We start from the raw sequence: 22,231 nt of genomic DNA, 5'->3' as shown, positions 1-22,231 counted from the left end.
AAGTAAATTACTATCGAGAGATCTGTGAAATGGTACTACAATGTCTATTTTCAATTTGAATAATAATTGATGAATTTTATATAATATATCCTATTATATATATTAATTATTATATAAAACAAATTATTCTTAATTTTTCTTTGAAAATTTTTTTGAGAATGGAGAAATTTTATTTTTAAAATGAAATTTACAAATAATATATTTGTATGAATAATTTTTGCAGAAGATACTGTGAATATAAGATACTTATCAAGAATCATATAAACGGACTGAAAATTAAAAACGACACTAGAATTGTATAATAAATTTCATTAAATCAAATATGAAACATATATTATGATAATTTCTCATTATTGAGGTATAACATATTTGCTCTTCATATATGGGAAAAGTAAACTTATACAATCACGTATAAGCAAAATGTAGCTTGTATTCTTTAGAAAAATTGATTTACACATTTATATTTATTATTTCTTATGTTACTCATAATGATCTTTTAATTATTAGTTTATGCAAGATTGTTAACGTGCGTGATGTACATGTAGTTTGTCAATTACAAATAACATTTTTATTTACAAAATTAAATGTCAAAATTTTGAAAAGACATATTTTACATTATGTATAGATTTTAAATATATTAAATAATTTACTCTCTTTTTTACTTTAAAATTAAATAAGTTAAAAAGTTTCTATTAATATTTTGATTTATGGATGAGAAAATTACATAGATATTTGGAAATCTTGATAATTAATCTTGATGTGCTTACTTAATGTAAGATAAGTAATATGTAATCATAAAACGTTGATTACATAAGGAAGATATTACAATGTATATGTTACAAGTCAAATGTTGAATCAAATTTAAAAGCAAAATGTGTCTGCTGCTGCATGTGCTCTACTTATTATGTATCAAATATTAGTAGATCTAGAATACAGAACATAAAAGAAATTTGCTTCAACTTTAACTTTCTCATGGTCATTTGTGCGTCATTTTCTCAAACATATCTTTTTTCATTTTCACTTAAACACACATTTTTTATGGAATAATATGCAATGCAATGTGAAAAATTAAATAGAATATAAATATGCACATACATTATATGAATTGCAAAATAATCAAGAATTTTTTTATTTAAATATTTTTTACTTGAACTTTTAATTGTTATTTTCTTAGTAATTTAGTTTTTGATACTATCTGACTATTACTATTACTATTTTTTTGGTTAATATATTTTTATTTTTAATATTAGAGATTCATATTATTTTAGAGATTCATATTATTGACATTCATATTGATATTCATAAAAACTAATATTTTATTTTCTTATTTCAACTTATTTATTGTTATAAACATAAGGAATATTGTTGTAATAAAAATTTCATAATAGAGCCATGCAAAGGCATCTTACATAAATCAATATTAAAATTTAAGATGTACCTTGTACGCTAATAAAATTTAATACGATCGCAAAAATATGTACTATATGTATATGATATATAATATATATGCAGATAACAAAATTCAAACATAATCGTTATATTGAGTAATAGCAACATTTAGTCTAATATAATTCTTGATTGTTTTTGAAAGCACAAACATGAAACAATTCCACTATATTTACTGATATATTTTAAAGCACTGGTTGAATTCCTCCTGCGATTATATTTAACTTATAAGTTTTTTTAAACAAATGTAATAATAATAACAGAGAATTTATATTCACTTTCTATCTCTTAATATTTTAACATAATGATTATTCTGTATCATGTCTAGACATGTCCAATACTTAATCTTTTAATTTAAAAAGGTTTCATTATACTTTTTGTTTCCGTCGATTGTATGTTTCTTTATTTGTTCTATTATTTTTGATAATTTCAATACTAAATATTAATATATACACTTAAGAACAGTTGTTGTGTATTGATTATACAGAGATATAGATATTATAATTCAATTTGAAGGGGACCACAGTATAATCTGTTAATATGAATTTATAATTTTCAGCATATTTTATGGTGCATTTTGAAGTCAGACTTCTATAATTATATTATTTCTTTATTCATTGTTATCAAAATGTAGGTGATTTGGTCTAAAATGAAGATATATAGTTATAATAACTGTAATATAGTTGGCAATATAAAAGAAAAATATGTAAATAAAATGTGCTTTGTCACGAATTAAATTAATCTTGAGAGATTTGATGTGTGTGCATGTATATATATAAATTAATGATGGCCGTAATACTCGTAATATTTTCAAATGCACCTCGCATAAAAATAATTATGCAGTTTATGATACAAAGAACTTTTGTCTGAATTAATTAATAATAATAATTTAGAAAACGAAATATATATGTACAGAATGCATATGTAAGCATAAATAATTACTTCAGTATTTAAATGTTATAAATTACGCTTATGTATATTTCTTTTTCTTCCAATTTCTTGTTTGCCTTTTATCATTAAATTTAGGATAACGTGCATTTTATCCATTAAAAACGGGATAATGAGGAACAAATTTCTTCCCTTTATTAAATATGAATACGAAACATTCGTGTTAATATATATGCAATATATTAAGTTAAAAATAATCTTGTATAAAATTGTATTTTTGTTGCACATATATATACATAATATATATCAGAGACATATACTGAATGATAGTTGAAGATATTTTCAACAAGTACAATCAAGTATGAACATTATTTACAAAATGTACATTGACAGATGAATATGAAATTTTTTTCAATCAAAACTCATTAATTTATAAAACAATTTTTATAATTTATTTTATTTTTTTTTTTTCTAGAAAAACCAATAAATATATTATTAACATGATCACATATTGGTGTGAATTGAAATATGATATCAGAACATTTGTACTTAATATGAAGTTGAGTCTAACTTAAAAGATAACTTACTCGAGAATATTATGTTTGTGATTAACTAATCGCTTCTTTCATATTATTCATTTCAAATACGATGTTTCATAGCTTATAAAATCACTCGAATATCAAACGTTTTTTATTAATTTTTAAGTTAATAAAGATAATATAACATAAAACGTTGTATTTCCTAACGCACGCATCATATTATTGTTACCTATTATACGCAACTCTTCCTATTCCTTGTTCAATCCTTATTAATCACTTTATTAATCATTGAAAATATTGTGATTTGCTCAGAAAAGAGATTTCTCTAAACACATTAGAGTCATTATTATATATGTTTTCATCAAACTTTGTGCTAGTTTATAAGAAGTCTTGAATTTGAATATTTATAAACATAAATAAAAATACATCTTAAAGCACATTATTTCACGTGTATACGCAGATACAGAAATTATTTGAGTAAAATCTTAGTGTATAGTATTTTTATAATATTATCTGCTGCAATATGATATAACACTTGCACATGTGATATCACAATTTTTTCTTTAATCATCTGATAGATTATTGTATATTTGTCAATGATCCACTAATATCAATCATGATTAAAATTGCAATCTTTTAGCTAAAGAGGCACCTTCTATTGACTCGAGCAGTTTTCTTTTTAAACTAGGTCTTTCTTCACGTTGACGTTTAATGGTCGTAGGTAGAGGTAATTTAGATCCAGGTGTAGGTGCAGGTTTGTTACTGAAATATGGCATCTGCAATGCTTGATCACATGTACATCTTTCTAATGGATTCACATTCAAGAAACTAGCGATTAAATCCAAAAGATCGTCACCAGCAGCAGTAAATATATGTTTCAGTGGTGTTCCAGGAAAAGGCTTGAATTGAATGAAATCTGGTAATTCGGACATTCCTGGCCATGTTTCGTCTGTTGGAGTACCTAGTGTCTAAATAATAGAGAAAATATTCAACATCAAGATTACATAAAAGTTTTATATATATATATATATATATATATATATATATATATATATAATTTTTTAACAATGTAACAATTTTAGAAATATATTAAAGATTGATAAAAATATATTAATACCTGAAATATTCTAGTGAGCTGATCCAAATCAGATTCACCAGGCAAAAATGGTACTCGCAACAAAAGTTCAGCTAATATACAACCAACTGCCCACATATCAATTCCAGTTCCATAAAGTCTAGCTCCGTAAAGTAATTCAGGTGCTCTGTACCATCTTGTAACAACTTGATGAGTATTTATTCGATTAGGTGATCCAAAAAACTTTGCTAAACCAAAATCTCCAATTTTGAGAACACCTTCTGAATTTACCAGTAAATTATTTGGTTTTAAATCTCTATGAAGTATCCAATTAAAATGAAGATATTCTAAGCCTTGCAGCGTTTGAATCATGTATGCTTTGATATTTGCTGCAGTTAAAACTATATTGTTGTCCTTTATTATCACTTCTAAATCAGTGTCCATAAAATCAAATACTAAAGACACATTTGATTTATGGCCAAAAACATCTGAAATTGAAATTGTATATATGAAATTGTAACTATAAAAATTTATTTTTATGTCAAACTGTATATATATTATATAATTGTATATAATTTTTACATTAAAATATAATAATAATATAACAAACCTAATAAGCCAATGATATTATCATGCTTTAATTCTTGCAGTAATTTGATTTCTCGTAGTGCAGTTCTGTTTATGCCATCTTTAGCTTCTGCACGACTTCCGACTTTGATCTAAAAATATAAAAAAATTAATACAAGTATATAATATAAATTATATGCAAAATATATTTTCTATAATAAAAAAGTAACCTTTTTCACAGCCACTATGTTATTTGTTTCTACATCTTTTGCTTTATAAACTGTGGCAAACTGAAATATATAATAATATATTTATATACTTATAATGTTATATATATATATATATATATATATATATATATATATAATATTAAATTATATATGTTATACAAGTAAAAGCATTTATAATATATACGTTTCATATAAGAAAAAAAATAACTTCTAAGTCTATGCAATTGTGTGCAAATAATTACAAATAAATAATAAATAAATAATTGTAACTAATCAATAATACTAATTAGTAATTAATAACAGTATTTGAACAATTGAAAATAATTCTTTATATTAAATATATATATAGTATTACAAATACATGTGCATTAAACAATGTATATAAAATTACGAAAATGACAAAAAAACATTTTATAACCTGTCCTTCGCCTAAAAAGTCAATTTTCTCATATCTTCGCACTTTTTCCATTATTGCAAACATTTGTTTTATATACGAGTTTTTATTTATGTTTTGTTTTTTTTACAAGCACTTTTATATTATATAGAAATTATACTAAGGCCGTGTTCCGAAATTGCTGTCAGTTTACTGCCAGCACTGAAAATATATAATATACGTAACGTGCACTATAGAATTTGCAGTACTGGCAGTAATTTCGGAACACGGCCTAAATAATGTACTCGTTGTATGTATGTATACGCTACTTTCCTCGATACATCTACGAGAAATGTAACTGACATAAAGGCGAAATCATAAAGAATTGAGTTCGAAAATCAGCTCTTCACTAACATTTGGTTGACCAATCAGGATAGAAGAATTTTTCTCTTGATAGGCTAATAATAAAGCATTATTTTAATATAATTTCCGAACACACCCTTGTTCAAGTTCTATTGGAAATTCAACTTTTCAAGAAAATTGGAACAATCGCGAATCGCGAAAGGTTGTTTTATCGTCACTTCTATATAAAAAATATGTTTATTCAAATTCGACAGAAATTACTATTTAATACGATAACGAAATATGGGAAACAGGTGAGATATAGTACCTCCGTTATTAGCGAAGTGAAGGATGAAGTCGAAAAGACAGCGGAGCCGATGTATCTACCTATCGAAGAGTCGAGTTATAAAGCTAATTCGAAGAGAAAAAAACAAGCTTGGTATGAAAAGATCAAGAGCATACAAACTGTGGAAGAGAAACTATTCGAATTTAATATGCCACGATATTATGGTTGGAAGTCGTTACTCTTGAATGAACATTCAATACCATACAATTCTTTGTCACATGCACAGTATATTACGAGGACACATGTCATCAAAGAGCCTGGTCTTCCAGCATACTATAATGATGTAATTTCCACTGAGCAGTTAGATAGCATTGTACAAGCAATAAAGCATGACATAGAAGATAATATAATTTTTGAATATTGTATTAGAAGGTTAATATATATTTCTATTATATTTTGTTGTTAATTAAAAGTATTTTTTTACTTTTAACTGTAAAGAATTATTCAAGTATTCAAATATTGTATACAAATATATATTAATTATTATTTAGTATTATCGACTATTTACAATTATTTACTTATATTCAAAATGTATAAATTTGAAAGTTGTCCTTCTTATATGAATATATATTGTAATGTTGCAGAAGAGAGCATGAAATTAAAACTAATATGTTGCTGGATGAAAATATTGCAAATTTAGACAAGAAAGTAGAAGTAGATAATAATATATGTCAAGCACTCATTCAAAAAATTAATAGGACAATGCTGATACATCTCTCTTCTATGTATCCATATTTATTACAAGCTGAAATTGATATTAAACCGAGATTGGAAGCATCTTGGTTTGCTGGTGGTGTAGAACCTTCTCTTTTTATGAAGCAGTGCAGAAAGAAATATGCACATTTGAAAGATTTTGTTGACGACTTGGTAGATTTGCCTGTTCAGTATCTAGGTCAGCCTGCCCTGCATTTGAGATATAAGCATCCTCTAAGAGAAATTATTTCTCTAAACGAATGTCAAAATCCAGATTTGGATGTACCAACATTTAAGTTATGTCCAACGGTATTGACTTATAAACTTGGTCGAAGACACTTGACTAATATTCCTGGATTTTGGCCTGGTGATAAAAATGAGTTTGGATTCTTATCTTATCATAGTTGCACGAATTTGCAAGGAAGACCAAAAAAATATAATGATACATCTGAAGCACTTACTGTACAGGCAATATTAGCATCTTATAGTTGGTTATTGTCGCAAGCTTGTTATCAAGGTATCTATATCAATCTATATCTATATGTTATGTTTTATTATATTTAAATTAAAAGATAATTTAAATAAGTATTAATTTCATATATATATATATGTGTATAAAATTTCAGGTTTTTCTACTTTTAATGACATTACATATCCCTTAATCACTCAAACAGTTATAACAGATGGGCAATGGTGGTCATTCTGTGTTTATCAACTTAATACTACATTAGTACACTCTGAATACATCAGTGAAAATCCAAAACGTAATATATGTTGGATTACAGAGCCAATAAAATTATTTGATAAGATAGAAAATGAAAAAGTTCATGGCTTAAATGAAGAAGTCCTCAAGATTTTGATCAAATTTTACACAAATATGCCTGAAGAAAGGATAGGTATAGATTTAAAACCATATTTAGGGCAAGTGATCAAAGTAATAGCTGATATAAGAGGTAATAATAGAAGAAATTGGCTTGAGAAACAGTATAAGCATCTTGTATGTAATAGGCCAAGAGGCAGGTATGTAACAATAAATAATATTATAATAATATTAACACTAAATAATATTATAATTAATATAATAATATTTTTAATAATTTAATATAATAATATTAACATATTTTTTTGCAAAATTATTAACAAAATATTATTTTAATAATTGTATGTATATAAACTCTATTTTAAAAATAAATTAATGACATAATAATAATAGGAATATTTCTATTTATTAATTTGTAACATTTCTTTTCAGACAAATACCAGAAATATATAATTGGCAGAAGATCTATCTTATACGACACAAAACTCGTCCAATGGATAAGAAACGAGAACCATGGGAATATGGTATCAGAATGTTCAAACGTAGATTAGATGATCATCTGCCAGCTTATATACCGAGATGTTTACGAAGGAATCCCAATAAGAGAAAGATAGGACGATGGACAGAAACGTATTATCCATAATTACAAGTACGTATAACATTATATATTGAATGCATAAATATACCAATGATTAAAAAATAATTATAATTATGTCAACTTTTATAACATATCTACTTCCATACAACATACAATCCATATTCATTCCTTACATAAAAGTTGTACAAAATGTTGTACAAGAGGTTTCATTCTTTTCTTTAAGAAAGTTAAGTGAGAAATTTCATAAATTGCACAGATATTTACCATTTATAATTTACAGAATACATATAAGTTTCATTATTACTTTATGCCGAATATGATATTGTATGGAAAGATTTTCCAGGTAGAGTTACACTTATTGTTTTCCCTCTGACTGTGTCTTTGATTGTTAAAGGAATAGGATTTTTACCTCTGTAACAGAAAAAAGTTTTGGATTATATATTTTACAAAACTTAATAGATTATACATGTATTAAGAAAATAAAAATATACATCAATTTAATTAAAAAATAATTAGAGAATGATCTTCTAAATTCTTTTAAGAATAAATTATATTATTACATGTCGAGATTAGTGATATAAATATTTACTAACTTGTTAACAATTACGATTACAATTTTTTGTTCGGGGGTCAAGAAGGCTATTGATTTAATATTTTCTTCCTTAAAACGTTCTTCTAATGTGGAAAAAATTACATAAGAGTTGCGTGGCACAAATTTGCTAAAGTGAGCAATCGCATAAAACATAGGCTGTTTATAGAACTGATCTTCCTCCGGTATCACAATAATAGGTGAATCCACATAATTTTCAACCCAATTTGGTCCACCAGTCTTATTGAGCGCTAAATTCCAATCTACCCATCCACTCACATAATGTGATAAATTCTGGAAATATATTGTTAGAATTTTAAATTAATTAAAAAATTTAAATTTATTTAAAACAAAATAATATCCATAATACTCTGTTTTCCTTATATAATAAACTTAACACACACATATATTATATGATAAAATTTCATATAATACCAGATCAAATTCAAAATATATTAATTAATACTATATTTAAATTTTAGTATCTGTAAAAACAATACTATATTTAAATTTTGGTACTTGTAAAAATTTTCAACGTGCTTAAAGTTAGATTAAAAATTTTAGATAGATTCTTATTTTATATTAAATTTTATATATATTGCTTTTATTAAAAACGTTTTTTTATTAATTAATTTAAACTAAATCTAAAATGAGGCAAGTATATATTTCGGTTTAAAATATGAATTTATTAATTTGATATATAAACAAACCTCTATTATATCTAACATATATAGTTCTCCTCGCGACCATGATCCCAACGATACTTTTGGTTCAAAAGGATTGGTAGGAAAGGTACCTGTGAAAATTGCATAAATATTTTAAAGTTTCTTGAAAAAGATTATTACAATTTTTTATTATTTTCTCATTATTATAGAACAAATAATAAATTATGCTTACCGGTGCATGCTTCAGTTATTAACATAAATTTGTTCGGATATTTATTATGCGTCCGAGTCAGTCTGTCCGGTGAAAATTGCTTATCTGCATACCAATGAATTGCAGTGCCGGAAAATACCTCTTTAGCCTTCTGATTTGTGAACATTGTTTCGACATACCATGGTAATAACATACGTTGATCGTCCATTGCCATATAGATAAGATCTTTGTATCCAGCTTTAGACAAAGTCGGAGCTAAATGATTTACAACCCAGTCGGCCCCTTCTCTGGGTAACCACATCATAGAATTGAAAGGGAAGAATGGCACAAGTCCATCTATTGGCTCATTACCAGGAGTCATGCCCCATATGTTTATACCACGCTCTTTATACGCGTCAAAAAATTTTTTGATGTAATCAGCGTAAAGTTGATAATATTCAGGATTCAAAGCACCTGTTGAATCACTGTGCATTATATATCTTATATCCATAATTATTGTAACGTCTTATTTATCTCTTGTATTAGGATATTTATAAGTAAAAAAAATTAATTCCCTAATCATATTTTATTGTTGAAAAAAATATCCATTTATTAATTAATAGTTTTGTAAAAGATCTGATTTTCTCGAGAAATATTTTGTATTTTATCTAAAATTACCCCATTTTATATTGTTGGTATTTTTCATCCAGGCCGGGGCAGACCACGAAGTAGTAAATATCCTTAGAGTCTCTGGATCGGACATAATATTTTTGATACGATGTAGATACTCAATTTTATAATCGTCTTCTCCCACAAGACTGAAATTACTTAATGTAAAATCATTGGGTACGTCGTCGTATGTATATGGTCTTGTTGAGAAATCGGTACCCGCGATGGGTATGCGGGAAAATGTATATCCAATACCAGTAGAACCAAAATACGACCTGAAAATGAATAACTACATGTGAGAGATAATCATGAGAAATCGGTTTAATCCTGATTTATTAAATAAATTTGCGACAATTTCGTAGAATTCGAACATCATTGTTAAATCATTTTGCCCCGAATAGTTGTTAGGTTTCATACCATTTCAATACATTATTCAATTAATGCATTTCGTTCAATTTCAATATATACTATATAGATGTATATCATACTATATAGATGTATATTTATCTCATCCTAAAGACTTATAATCTGCAATTCGTATTTATCAACTTTTCTACTAATTAAGCAAAAAAAGAGATAATAAGATTATTCCGATTAGAATTAACATGCTTTTCTTAGGAAACTGTTTTATAATTATTGCTTTCACCAGATTATATTTATTAATGTTTATTAAAATTTTCGCTTTACTTCTATTAAAGTAAATCTTTAAAATAGATTTTTTTTTAAATGAGTTTTCTGAAAAAAATTTTTAGAACAAAGGAATAAAAACTTTGCTATGAGAGGAAAAAGTTATAAAAAATTTAGTTTTGTGAAATCAAATAGAGAAAATCGGAGAGCAGAATAGATTAAAATGATATTTAAGATGCAAGTGAATTTTATCTAGTTTGAAGTCATTCACAAAATAATAGCTTTGATAATGCTATTGTTATTGCTTGTTTTCTATGAAAAACGACACACATATATATATATATATATTTAAAATTCATTAAAATTAATTACATCATTAATATTCTGCTCCTCGATTTTTATTGCTCTTTAGACAGATTTGTCGCTGTTCTTAAATAAAATCAGTCACATACTCGAGTAATTGGCGTTGAGTCTCATTACTAAGAGTTCTAATATTGAGTGCGGCGGCATCAGTCATTGCTCCACCGAATCCAAATATTTGTTGATGCTTTTTATTACTGTCTAATGTGAGAACTTTAGACATATTTTTATCTTTATTTTTAGAAAAATTGTTAATAGAAGATTCCATCATTTTGCCATCTTTGGTGGAAGTATACCAGAGAAATTGGTCCTGTTGCAATTGCGGCACCTCTATTGTGTCACAATATGTCGAATTACAGACACACACACTACCATTTTCTCCGAATGAAAGTCTCATGCATCCATCGCCTGCAACAAGACAAATTTAATATATATAAATTAATATGTATAAATTATTAAATTTAATTAAATTTAATATATATAAATAAATGTCAATATTTTTTAAACTATCATTTCCATTCTTCTTATTGAAGTAATGAAAGTCCTGAAAAAAAGAGGATCAAATAAATGTCATCAAATTAGATTTGGTTTCATAATAATTTTTTTAATAGTCTTCATTTTTATCTTTTATTGATTGTATGCGAGAATTTTTAAATACATTGTTTAAAATGTTAAAAAAATTCTTGAGGAAGTTTTTTAAATTTTCATAATTTTAAAGTACCTTTAAATGAAACTTAAGCTATATCTTTATTGCGTAAAATAAAACATAATGAATGCAATTGTTTCAAGATTAAATATATAGAACATGGAAGACGATTTAAGCATAAAATTTTCCAGAAGATATTTTATATATAATATTTTATCTTTTTTTTTTTACTAAATATACTAAATATAAGAGGCTATATAAATAACGAAAATTGTTATATTATATTGATAACGTTCAAATAAGAAATAAAAAATTACGTGATCTGTTTTTCGTAAAAAAACTTACTGTCGTTATGATTAAAGAACTTTTACTGTCGTTATGATTAAAGAAATTTTCATTTAAAACTAAAGCGTCAAATGCGATCGCGTGTATTAAACATTACCTTTTACTGCAACAAATATGATGATCAGAGTTATTGCGCGCAGCATTTCTAATGATACGTAATGCCTGTTGTCTGAAAATGAAAATGCACAATAGAATATATTTATTTTTGATCAAAGAAAACACTCATTTATATATTAATTGCAATAATCTTATCAATCGAATTATCTTATCAATCGGTAATCTCATCTATTTGCATATATGATACTATCTTTATACGTATGTGATATAATTCTGACTGCACGTGTCGTGATGATTACAGTCGAATCAGTTAAGAGATGTTAATTTATTTATTTACCATCTTACTTATGATTGATAGTGTTTTATTACGTGTCTTTTTCATAATATCTACTTATATAAAAACATTGCAAATTTATTTTCACTTTTATTTTACCGCATTTTTCGGTGACCGAAGCATATAATTTATTTTTTAAAACAATTTACATTATATTATATTATATTATATTATATATTATAATTTATTTTTTAACAATTTACATTACGAATATTTTCGAGAGAATATCATCTAATAAAATCGATTAAACCAAAATTCAAATAAATTCTAAGTTTTTATATGAATTTGCATGTTTACTTAAATCTGTAGATTCTTTCCGGACTGAAGAATTAGTTATTTGCTTTGAAATTCGTTTATTCACCTACAAAGCTCTCTTATTATGTGCTTTTATTTATATATTTAGTGTTTGTTCACTATGTATCATACTTGAAAATATGATCAAATTTCACTATCCTTAGAGCAAGAGCATTTTACTGTTTTCCTCGGTAGTTCTTCGACAACTGAATAACGCAATATTATTTGTAACAATGTGTCACATGCCTATCGGGAACATGGTGATAAACTTTCTGCAAATTTATCAGTAATAAGATTTTAAGTAATGCACATTCTATTATTTTAAAAAACAAGGACGAATTCTGACAAATAAGCATTTATATAGCATTATTGTTTGAAAATGCACAAAGTGTGAAAAATGTGTAATTTCCAAATCAACGTTCCCTTTAAAGCATTTATAATAAGTTGATATATATGTTTATGTAATAGTATAAACTCAAAATTATAATAAATCAAAAGTGATTTTTTTATTTACTATATCATACTGAATTTTTCAAAAGAATAATTAAGGGAAAAAAAGACAACTTGCGTAAAAATATAACTACCAATTGCGTGTAGCTAACAATATATTTATATTAATTTGATGCAAATATTTTATTAATACATTGAAATTATGCAAAATATTATATCAAATAATATATCATATATCATATTTCTGAAGAATATTTTCAAAAATTTGTATTGTATTAGAGATGAAAGTTTTTTTTGGACTTATTTTATATTTTATGTCTTTATATCTAATCTTGCTAATTATAACTTTGTATTTATGCATATCGTATTTTTTTTAAAACATATTCATAAATATGTATTTGACATTAATTTATATTTAGATTATGGACAATATATCTTAAATTATATATATATATATATATATATATATATATATATATATATATGTTTAAAGTAACATAATTTTTTTATTTTTTGGGCTAACGTCTAAATAAAATAATTATTTGATACAATTAAATAAAAAAATCATATATATATATATATATATATATATATATATATATTTATTTATTCTACTCTATATATAGTGGAATAAAAATATAATTTGTAAAATATTAGCACTAAATATTTACTTAATTATTGTATGGAAAGACATTATGGATCCTTATGATTTCCTCTTAATACAACATTAATGTATCGTACTTATATGGCATAATTGAATATCCTTGTTGTATATTAATTTAATAATTGACATACTATCTTCCTCTTCAAAAATTTATTCTACATACATTTCTGGACGTAAAATTTCAATTCTATTAGATGGCAATTAGTATAAATATTAATTGAAGACGGAAATTAACTATTTACTCATGTGATATTTAATTATAAATCTCACAACATACAGTATTAAGACTTTTCATTGCAATTATTTATCGCTGTTGTTTTGAATTATTTGTCTTCTGAAATTGATTTGTTTTTTTAATTATAATAAAGTTTTAATTTCTAAATGTTTAAGATTTTTTAAATTTTGCAATTGTACTAGATAACTTTATACTTATAATTAAGAATGTTCTTTAAATCATGATTTGTTTATTGGACATCGTTATTTATTTATTTTTTTTTCAAAAAATAATCAATTTTTATAATAATACATACTTTATTGTATATTCTTAAATCCATTTACAATATCTTTTTTCAAACACAAAAAAAATATGTTTCACGATAAAAAATAATCTAAATTCGTATCTGCATTATTATCTTGTGCAAGTTTCACTAACAGATCTTTATTTTATTTTTATCAACTTTTTGTTAGAAAATGTAATATATTTGAATATATTTGAATTTGAATTGTTATAAAATTACAATATATAATAAAGATGAGTAAGCGCAGCTTGAGAGAGATAATCACATGAACAAAATTCTTTTGAGCTTTGGACTTTAATCTTGTTGAATTGACACAAATATGTACACAGTATATCTACTATTGCGCGAATTTTATTGACGTAATTATGAATTTGTAAGCAATAATTGAACGTTATCCTCTTCTCCGCTCTGCTTTCGCTTCGTCATAAGTTTTTTTGTAACTTTTTTGTAATTTTTTTTTGTAATTTTTTTCCGCGAAATATCGCACCATTGATTATGATCGCTCACGTAAAATTTTTCCACTCTGCCGACTTTCTTATACGTACCTGTCGTGAAATTAGACTGTCGTTAGAAATGTGAAAAATTTAAATGGATACGAAAAAGAAAGTCATTCTGCGCATGACAATAGTTTCTTTCATTATTGACTTCGCAATGATTAAGAAACAGCCGTAGAAAAAAATGACATAAAGTTTTCAATCAATTTGATATTTAATGTTTTAAAAAACATTTAATCTTTAAATGTTTTATATTCTAACTAAATTTTCGGTTCGCAAGAGGTAATCTCGATCATGACAAGTTAATTGTTGTCGTCACCATTCTCGTTGGCGATGGCAGGGGGTCACAACGACGGATGAGATACAGAATCAGGAGAAGTGTGATATATTCAATTTTGTGGCAATACGTGTTTGCGTGCCTCTCTTGTTGAGTGTCGCGCGGTCGCCGCGTGCGGATTGTCACAGCCATGTTTCTCACTTATTGTCAGAGAGACGCTTATTCGCCGCGGCCGCGAGATCTCGGCTTTTTGCGAGACACGCAGCGAAATTTACGAGGCGGTATCGTCATTTTCGTCACGTAGCCGCACGTCGATGAACGGGACGTGCCGCTACGTCTGTTCGGCATCGTCGTCGTTGCTCCGAAAACGCAGGAAATTGAAAACACTAAGGCGCGCGCCCCCGATACCTCTTGCACGTACAAATGCAGATTCGCGCGTGCGTTTCGGTATATGCTTGCAGATTTCCCACGGGATACGCCAATGCAATTTTGCACGTATCTGTTAAATCTTTGTAGATTTGCGAAAGTTACGCGTCAGTCTCGCCATGATTACGTCTCTTAATTACAAATGGACGCATCCACTGTGTAAAATTCTTTATTTATCGAAAGTTCCGAAATACTCTTATCTGGCAAATTACACAACTCGTGAAACTAATTTTCCGCAATGCGGTAAAGCAAGAATGGAAGTGATGCGTTTTCATAGCTCGTTGCAAAATGTGTGCAATAATGAAATAGATCGTTTGGAAAATGATAGTCAACGTTAAATCAGTCTCAGTTGAAATATAACTCTCAAGTTTATAAAAAGTATTCGTAAATGCCGGAAAGTAAATTGTCAAATGATATGCGATATTAATCGCATGAAAAGAGAGAGCACGCACGATTTATTTACAAGCATGTAATTAATTAAAAACAGTGCTAATAGACAGGTGTCCGATCGGATTCTAATGACTGATAAATGGCGTATAAACGTCGTGCTGCTCTATATAAATTTTGTTATACAGCGGTGATACCATACACGATTGATGGTGATATAATTCTCGTCCCGCACACACCGGTCTATATTTTAATATAACTATATCGGAGCGGTTTGGCACATTCGACACGGAAATCCGTACTGTATATGATAAACTGTTCATCGCAATTAGAAATAGGCGGATGCATCGGGGACAATCTCTGCTCATATTGTCATGATATCGAGTATACACCGAGGCTGCAAACATTACTTCTACCAATTTGATTGCGTGAATAGAGATAATAATATGATGATAATATCGACATAATATATCTTTTATTTTGTATATATATATATATATATACGAGATAAGAGATACATTATGACAATATAATCATCATAATATAACTTGCATTTCAATTTAACTTGTATTATAATTCGTACTTTCACTATGAATATTATGGATTTATTGTTTTTGTAATAGTTTTATCTTTGTAAGTGCGAAAAATTTTTTACCTTGTAATGCTCTATAAAAATGAGGATAAGTACTGCTGTTAATCGTGATGCGATTCGCCCGGTATGCAAATTCATATTTATCGGTAGATTATTAAAATTAATAATGACACGTGAAAGGTATGAATTATATTAATGAACTATACACATCGGTGAAAACGCGTTGATTCGCGCGAAATTTGTTGCTCGCACTTATCGTTGGAAATTTTGGGCGAAATCCGTTCGATTCACGCATTATTTAACAGGACGCATTGTGCATTGTCAACCGGATAATTCGGCGAATCATTCTATCGCTCGTGGAAAATATACAAAATTCAGAGAAACGACGCGGCGCAATATAAACTTGTAAACACCATTCGCGGAAATAATAACGACAACCGCGTCGGAAATAATTGAGAGCGTATTGCGAAATCTCATTGCATACAAATTCCAATTCGTATCTCGAGAACCCCGTTCATTTTGCACGTGATTCGTTTTTCGACTGTACTCAGGAGATGTAAATTACACGATATTATTGAAATCAGTAGATTGAACCCCGTTAACCGCAGCTGAGCAATATGCAGGATATCATCGGTTGCACATGCGGTTCGTGCGTTACGTAGAAAAAAAAGGCAAAAAGAAGGAGAGAAAGAGAGAGGGGAGAGGGGAAGAGAAAGAGCTTTTCGCAAATGCGGATGCATTTTGTCATTTTATTTAACTCCCCAAAGCTCCTGCATTCTGTGCTCACTTCACTTTATTTATCGACTGCATCCAGTCTCTTGCACACATTCATCGATTTATAATGCCAAAATCAGCGTTGACATGTAAACGCTTTTATTATAGATTGATTGAATTTTTTGAATAATCTATTCGACAACATAATATATCTGTCATAAATTGATAATATTTGACAACCGAAACAAGATTTTCATAAAAATGAATAGGATGAACTTGTTTCAAATGATATTTAAGTAGATAATTTTGGTGAAAACTTCTTTATTTTTTTATTTATTTAAATTTTATGATTCGTAAAACATAGAGAATTTTATATTTAAACAACAATGCGTGCATACTAGTAAAAACTAAATAATCACTAATAACTATTTATTATGTTTATATATTATTTATCACGTCTATATTTTAAAGAAATATTTATGACCTAATTATAAGTTATCTTTACTAGTCCTTTAGGAACATATGCAAACATAGTTGTGACGTATCAGATGTTTTATGTATAAGATCCTAATATAAAATTCAATAACCACTTTTTTATTTCTTGCCAAATTTTTTTATTTATTTTTATAATTACTATTATTTTCTATAATATTTAATAGAAATCTTTAAAAGCTTTCAGATTTTTAAATAATATGTTACTTTTTAAAGTATTAATTTCTTTTCTTTGTTTTTTCTCGTTTCCTCAAAAACATAGAAATTGCATTTGTATTTAAATTAGTTTTAACATGTTTTTACATTAGAGAACATATGTTACATATATGTATATAAATTACTTTTTATATAAGTCACATTTTCAAGATATTGTTGTAAAATTGATTATTCTTGTAAAATTTAATATTTTTCAAATTTTTAGTTTATGTTTTTCAAGTTAATATTTTAACTATTAATATTTTGAGAGAAGCATACGTTTGGGATTTTTAGTATTGCTAAATGATGCTAATTAGTGGCATTATATAATATTATCCAAAAATTTCGAAAATATATCTGAGAGTTACATCGAGAATTTTCATAACTGTTGAAAACATTATTTTCATGTTAGAAAATAGAGATCGATCAAATAGAATCAATAAACTTGTCTATTGAAAAAAAGTTGCATATTTTGCATACTTTTTTATTAAAACAATTCATCGTTCATCACTCACGATTAAATTCGCGATTCGCGACCGGACACTTCCGTAAACATGTCGAACGCAAATCCGCATTACCGAATAGAACGTTACGGTGGACGAAATCGGACGGGCATCATAACACGCGTTCTATTGCCCGCCGACAGCTGTTTTGCATAGCCGCTTCAGATTGCATCAATGCGTATTTTGTTTAACCATAAAACGTCGTCCTTTCCGCAGATATTTGGTTTTGAATTTTGGCCCGAATACTGCGCAGCTAAAATGGGACTTTTTTCAACTGAAAAATAATCTTCACTTGTAAAGTTAAAGTATAATAATAAGTAATGATAATAGAACATTGTTTCTGACTGACGAATATATTTGTACTTAAAATAGTGTCTTGTGAACATACTCTAGTATTAATGACATGTACATTATGTTTTAAAGAAATGACAAATTTTTTAGATTATCACATCGAATCATACCTTTGCATTTTTAATACTGATTTTCAAATACGTGAGGATTCAGATGTATGTTGCATAATTTTTTTCAGCAATATAATATTTATTCAAAAAAGAATCTGCATCTTTCATTATGTAATATATATATATATATATATATATATATATATATATATATATATTACATAATTATACAAGAGGCAACGAAAACGAATAAAAATGCGTAAAATATGCAGATTCTTTTTTGAATAAATATTATATTGCTAAAAGAAATAGTGCAATATCCTTATATATATATATATATATATATATATATATATATATATATATATTTTAGTCCTGTAGAATTATATAACTACGGTTAACCACGTAGCCGCATCTCGGATTACTAACATAATCGGATAACGCAATGCGCTATATCGTAGCAATTCAAGTGCAAATTTTAGCCGTTCGATCCATTCCCTTAAAATTACCGGCAGCAAATCGAAAACCGATATGCCGAGCTGCCTTCGAGATGAATCGTTATCTCCTCTTCACCGAAAATAAAATTCCAGTCTCATCGTCACACCTTCTTCTCTTCTAGGATTAAGGAAAGAAGGACACCCCTGTTCTTCTCATGCACAGAACCCTGCGGGCGTCAAGCGAATCGCGATTTCCTTTAGAGATCGACGATAAATCAAGCTTAAAATTGCTTTCGCGCTATTCTCGATTATTCGTCCCCTCAAAAGGACCGTTTTCTTATAATACGCTTGCAGAATATTTTGGACACCCCAGCAGTTCTATACCATCTTTTAATAGAATTGAAACATCACAAAGGATTCAATTAACGTGCGCGATTTTTTGCGAATAAATTCGATGACTCTGCAAAATTCAGATCAGTCTTCGTATTAATCTCCTTGTTTATGCCATATTTGGTCTGCGAAAAACATCGCTCTAGTATTTATACTTTTCAAGGAATGATAATTGGAAAATTATTCAATTTTGCTTATGTGAAAAATGAAGAGTTTTAGTTCTCAAATTCTTTTTTTTTTAATTTTTTAATTATTATTTTTAAAATTAAATAGCTTACATATATGTATATGTATGTATACATATATATATATATATATATACATATATATATGCATATTGTTTATATTGTTTATTTTTCATCGATTGATATCAATAAACTCGAACGCACGCGACACAACTGCTTGCCGTATGTTATTTTCAATTACGATAGCATTCATAAAATAATACACACTTTGTGGAATGCAAGAACTTTTAATAAATAGAACATATGTAAAAAACATTTGTAAATAATAGTAGAATTGATCTGTAAATAACATGTTTGCATAGTTTCATAATTACTCTAAATTTAATAAATGTTCGCCGTTGTTTATAAACAAATTCTTGATCGTGAGACGACCTTTTGAAGACTAGAGTACAAACAACAAGTTTGACCATTAAACGAGTTTAAAATACTAGAAGTGTGGATGCAACAATATACATGTATAAAGAGAGTATTCCATTTTAAATAACACATTGATATTTCTCGAAAATCAAAACTTTTATACGAAACATTTTTTCGACATAAGTTGTAATTCTTAGAAATATCAATGCATTTATTTAAAATAGAATATCCTCCATCTCTATATGTATATATTAGAATTATTACCATTTATCAAATTGACAGACATAAGTTTATCTTATTAAAAGTTAATTATAGCTATTTGCAATTTTTTCCTTTCTGTTCTAAGCACTATTGGTGAAGTATTTGAATTATTAATATTATATACGTAAATATGCGCACTGACGCGATAAACATATTATACATGTTAGATATCATACCTGATATATGTTATATATCGTACTTGATGACTTACAGAGGAAAATTTCTGGTATCAGATGCAATTTGAATCAGACGATCTTCTCTCAAGATAAGTCGAAGAAGCCGATTGCGTAATGTCGTGAGTTTGTTTTATTCGTCAGCGTAACAGTGCATGCAAATGCTTCGTTGAATCCCCCTTGAAATTACTTGCCAGCTGTATGCCAGGGGCATACGTCCTGCCTTTTGTAACAGCACATGCTGAACAGTTCGTTCCGGTGGACAGACAACACGATAACTGGCTACGATACGAATGAGAAATCTTCGTGATAGGCCTTATATAAATCGGTGACTACATCGAAGCATATGACTATACTCGAAGCATATGACTATACTCGAAGCATATGACTATATGTGTAGTTCAGTACGCATCAAAAATATAAACAGTTAGGATGATAATAAAAGAGTGCAGCCAATTTATATTTTAATTGCATTTAAATTTTTATAAAAGAGATTATTATTTGTTGAAAACGTTATTATTATTATTAAACATTATTATTATTATATATTAAACATTATTATTTATGAACATTTTTAAATAATTTTATTTAACATATAAAAAGAGAGGAACATGCGAATCGTTATGGAACAGAAAAGATCTTATTTTCTTTTTCAAAGAGCAGATATAACTAAGGTTGGCGTTAGTATGCGATGTATACGGTCTGTAAAAATGATAGATTTTTCACAAAAAAAATATTAACGAAGAATTCCCACATATATAAAGCAATGATAATATTATCTTTGGAAATACGTTTCTCAAAATAAATAAATGAGCATTTCTATACATCTTTCTCTCTAGAATATGCAAATATACATCTATCTTATATTCCAGACACTTTATATGTACAGACTAATATATGAATAAGAGAGTATAAAAATGTGTGTCAAACAAATATGTAGTTACTAAAATATTCGTCACAAGATAAACACATGAAAACGCAGCTGTTTAAATAATCCATTCAAATAAATTGTTTTTTTTAAACTCATGATTAATGCATGACAATTTTTTCTGTTTGAAGAAAATGCGGATATTTTTTAAACGCAATAAAGTAATACAAATTTTAGTCCATCTTCATTGATCATTTGATTAGTTTTATCGTAATTAGCGTGATAATTGGCATTCTCTCTATGACTGCTCGCGTGTTACAATCAGATGTGGCGACACAATAATGTAATTACAGGCGGTAAACGCAGGGAAAAGCTACGCATCGTCAAGTGCGCGCCTCTCTAGCAATAGGGTGTATCTATTTGTTACGGGCGTCGACTAGACGCTTTTGTGATACGGGATTGCCAATGATACGTTAATCTATCGATGTAAATGAAAGCAGCACAATACGATGTCCAAATTCCAACTCCGCCGTATAATTCATGCGAATAATTACGTTCGTCGTGCATATTTCTTTATTTAATTTTTTTTTATCAAATGAGACAGAGAATGCATAAACTATTTCCTATATCATTTACATGTTTCAAGTTGCGAAAGTAATTTTTGAATATACGGAAAATACTTGGATTGAATCTT

The 22,231-nt window shown here is 27.4% G+C and overlaps 3 protein-coding genes across 8 annotated transcripts; 1 reads left to right on the top strand and 2 right to left on the bottom strand.

Moving 5' to 3' along the window:
* Positions 1-2,816: 2,816 nt before the first annotated feature.
* On the bottom strand, positions 2,817-5,346 carry LOC105258436 (cyclin-dependent kinase 7). The gene is made up of 5 exons (XM_025411977.1): positions 5,164-5,346; positions 4,746-4,805; positions 4,559-4,667; positions 3,991-4,436; positions 2,817-3,841 (listed from the first exon to the last, which is right to left on the bottom strand). The coding sequence occupies exons 1-5, from the start codon at positions 5,224-5,226 to the stop codon at positions 3,494-3,496; spliced, it is 1,026 nt and encodes a 341-aa protein (XP_025267762.1). The 5' UTR covers positions 5,227-5,346; the 3' UTR covers positions 2,817-3,493.
* Positions 5,347-5,641: 295 nt separating this feature from the next.
* On the top strand, positions 5,642-7,968 carry LOC105257854 (28S ribosomal protein S30, mitochondrial). Its single transcript, XM_011268756.3, has 4 exons — positions 5,642-6,178; positions 6,391-7,016; positions 7,126-7,519; positions 7,752-7,968. Exons 1-4 carry the CDS (start codon positions 5,715-5,717, stop codon positions 7,960-7,962), a joined length of 1,695 nt encoding a protein of 564 aa, XP_011267058.2. The 5' UTR covers positions 5,642-5,714; the 3' UTR covers positions 7,963-7,968.
* A 24-nt stretch (positions 7,969-7,992) lies between these two features.
* Positions 7,993-20,980, bottom strand: LOC105257874 (glucosylceramidase). Of its 6 annotated transcripts, none has more exons than XM_011268829.3 (8): positions 16,112-16,244; positions 12,106-12,177; positions 11,110-11,425; positions 10,040-10,305; positions 9,404-9,835; positions 9,217-9,302; positions 8,511-8,800; positions 7,993-8,328 (listed from the first exon to the last, which is right to left on the bottom strand). In XM_011268829.3, the coding sequence occupies exons 1-8, from the start codon at positions 16,230-16,232 to the stop codon at positions 8,223-8,225; spliced, it is 1,689 nt and encodes a 562-aa protein (XP_011267131.3). In that variant the 5' UTR covers positions 16,233-16,244; the 3' UTR covers positions 7,993-8,222. The 6 variants fall into 6 exon arrangements, with proteins under 6 accessions (XP_011267131.3, XP_011267116.2, XP_011267093.2 ...); XM_011268814.3 differs by lacking the exon at positions 16,112-16,244 and adding an exon at positions 20,673-20,980 and having other exon boundaries at positions 7,994-8,328; XM_011268791.3 differs by lacking the exon at positions 16,112-16,244 and adding an exon at positions 20,708-20,979 and having other exon boundaries at positions 7,994-8,328.
* Between the last annotated feature and the right edge of the window lie 1,251 nt (positions 20,981-22,231).

This window comes from Camponotus floridanus, unplaced genomic scaffold (genome assembly GCF_003227725.1).
Source record: "Camponotus floridanus strain SB8 unplaced genomic scaffold, Cflo_v7.5 scaffold46, whole genome shotgun sequence".
NCBI lineage: Eukaryota > Metazoa > Arthropoda > Insecta > Hymenoptera > Formicidae > Camponotus > Camponotus floridanus.
This window is presented reverse-complemented; position numbering and strand designations above follow the sequence as displayed.

Excerpts from the sequence above, each read along its gene's own strand:
- LOC105257854 (XM_011268756.3), top strand. The coding sequence starts at position 5,715 with ATGTTTATTCAAATTCGACAGAAATTACTATTTAATACGATAACGAAA. Across the intron at positions 6,179-6,390 it reads TTTGAATATTGTATTAGAAG|AAGAGAGCATGAAATTAAAA; the intron begins GTTAATATATAT and ends GTAATGTTGCAG. Across the intron at positions 7,017-7,125 it reads GTCGCAAGCTTGTTATCAAG|GTTTTTCTACTTTTAATGAC; the intron begins GTATCTATATCA and ends ATAAAATTTCAG.
- LOC105258436 (XM_025411977.1), bottom strand. The coding sequence starts at position 5,226 with ATGTTTGCAATAATGGAAAAAGTGCGAAGATATGAGAAAATTGACTTT. Across the intron at positions 4,668-4,745 it reads ACATAGTGGCTGTGAAAAAG|ATCAAAGTCGGAAGTCGTGC; the intron begins GTTACTTTTTTA and ends TTATATTTTTAG. Across the intron at positions 3,842-3,990 it reads AGCTCACTAGAATATTTCAG|ACACTAGGTACTCCAACAGA; the intron begins GTATTAATATAT and ends TCTATTATTTAG.
- LOC105257874 (XM_011268829.3), bottom strand. The coding sequence starts at position 16,232 with ATGAACAGTTTATCATATACAGTACGGATTTCCGTGTCGAATGTGCCA. Across the intron at positions 10,306-11,109 it reads ACTCAACGCCAATTACTCGA|GTCGTATTTTGGTTCTACTG; the intron begins GTATGTGACTGA and ends ATTCATTTTCAG. Across the intron at positions 8,801-9,216 it reads ATATGTTAGATATAATAGAG|AATTTATCACATTATGTGAG; the intron begins GTTTGTTTATAT and ends ATATATTTCCAG.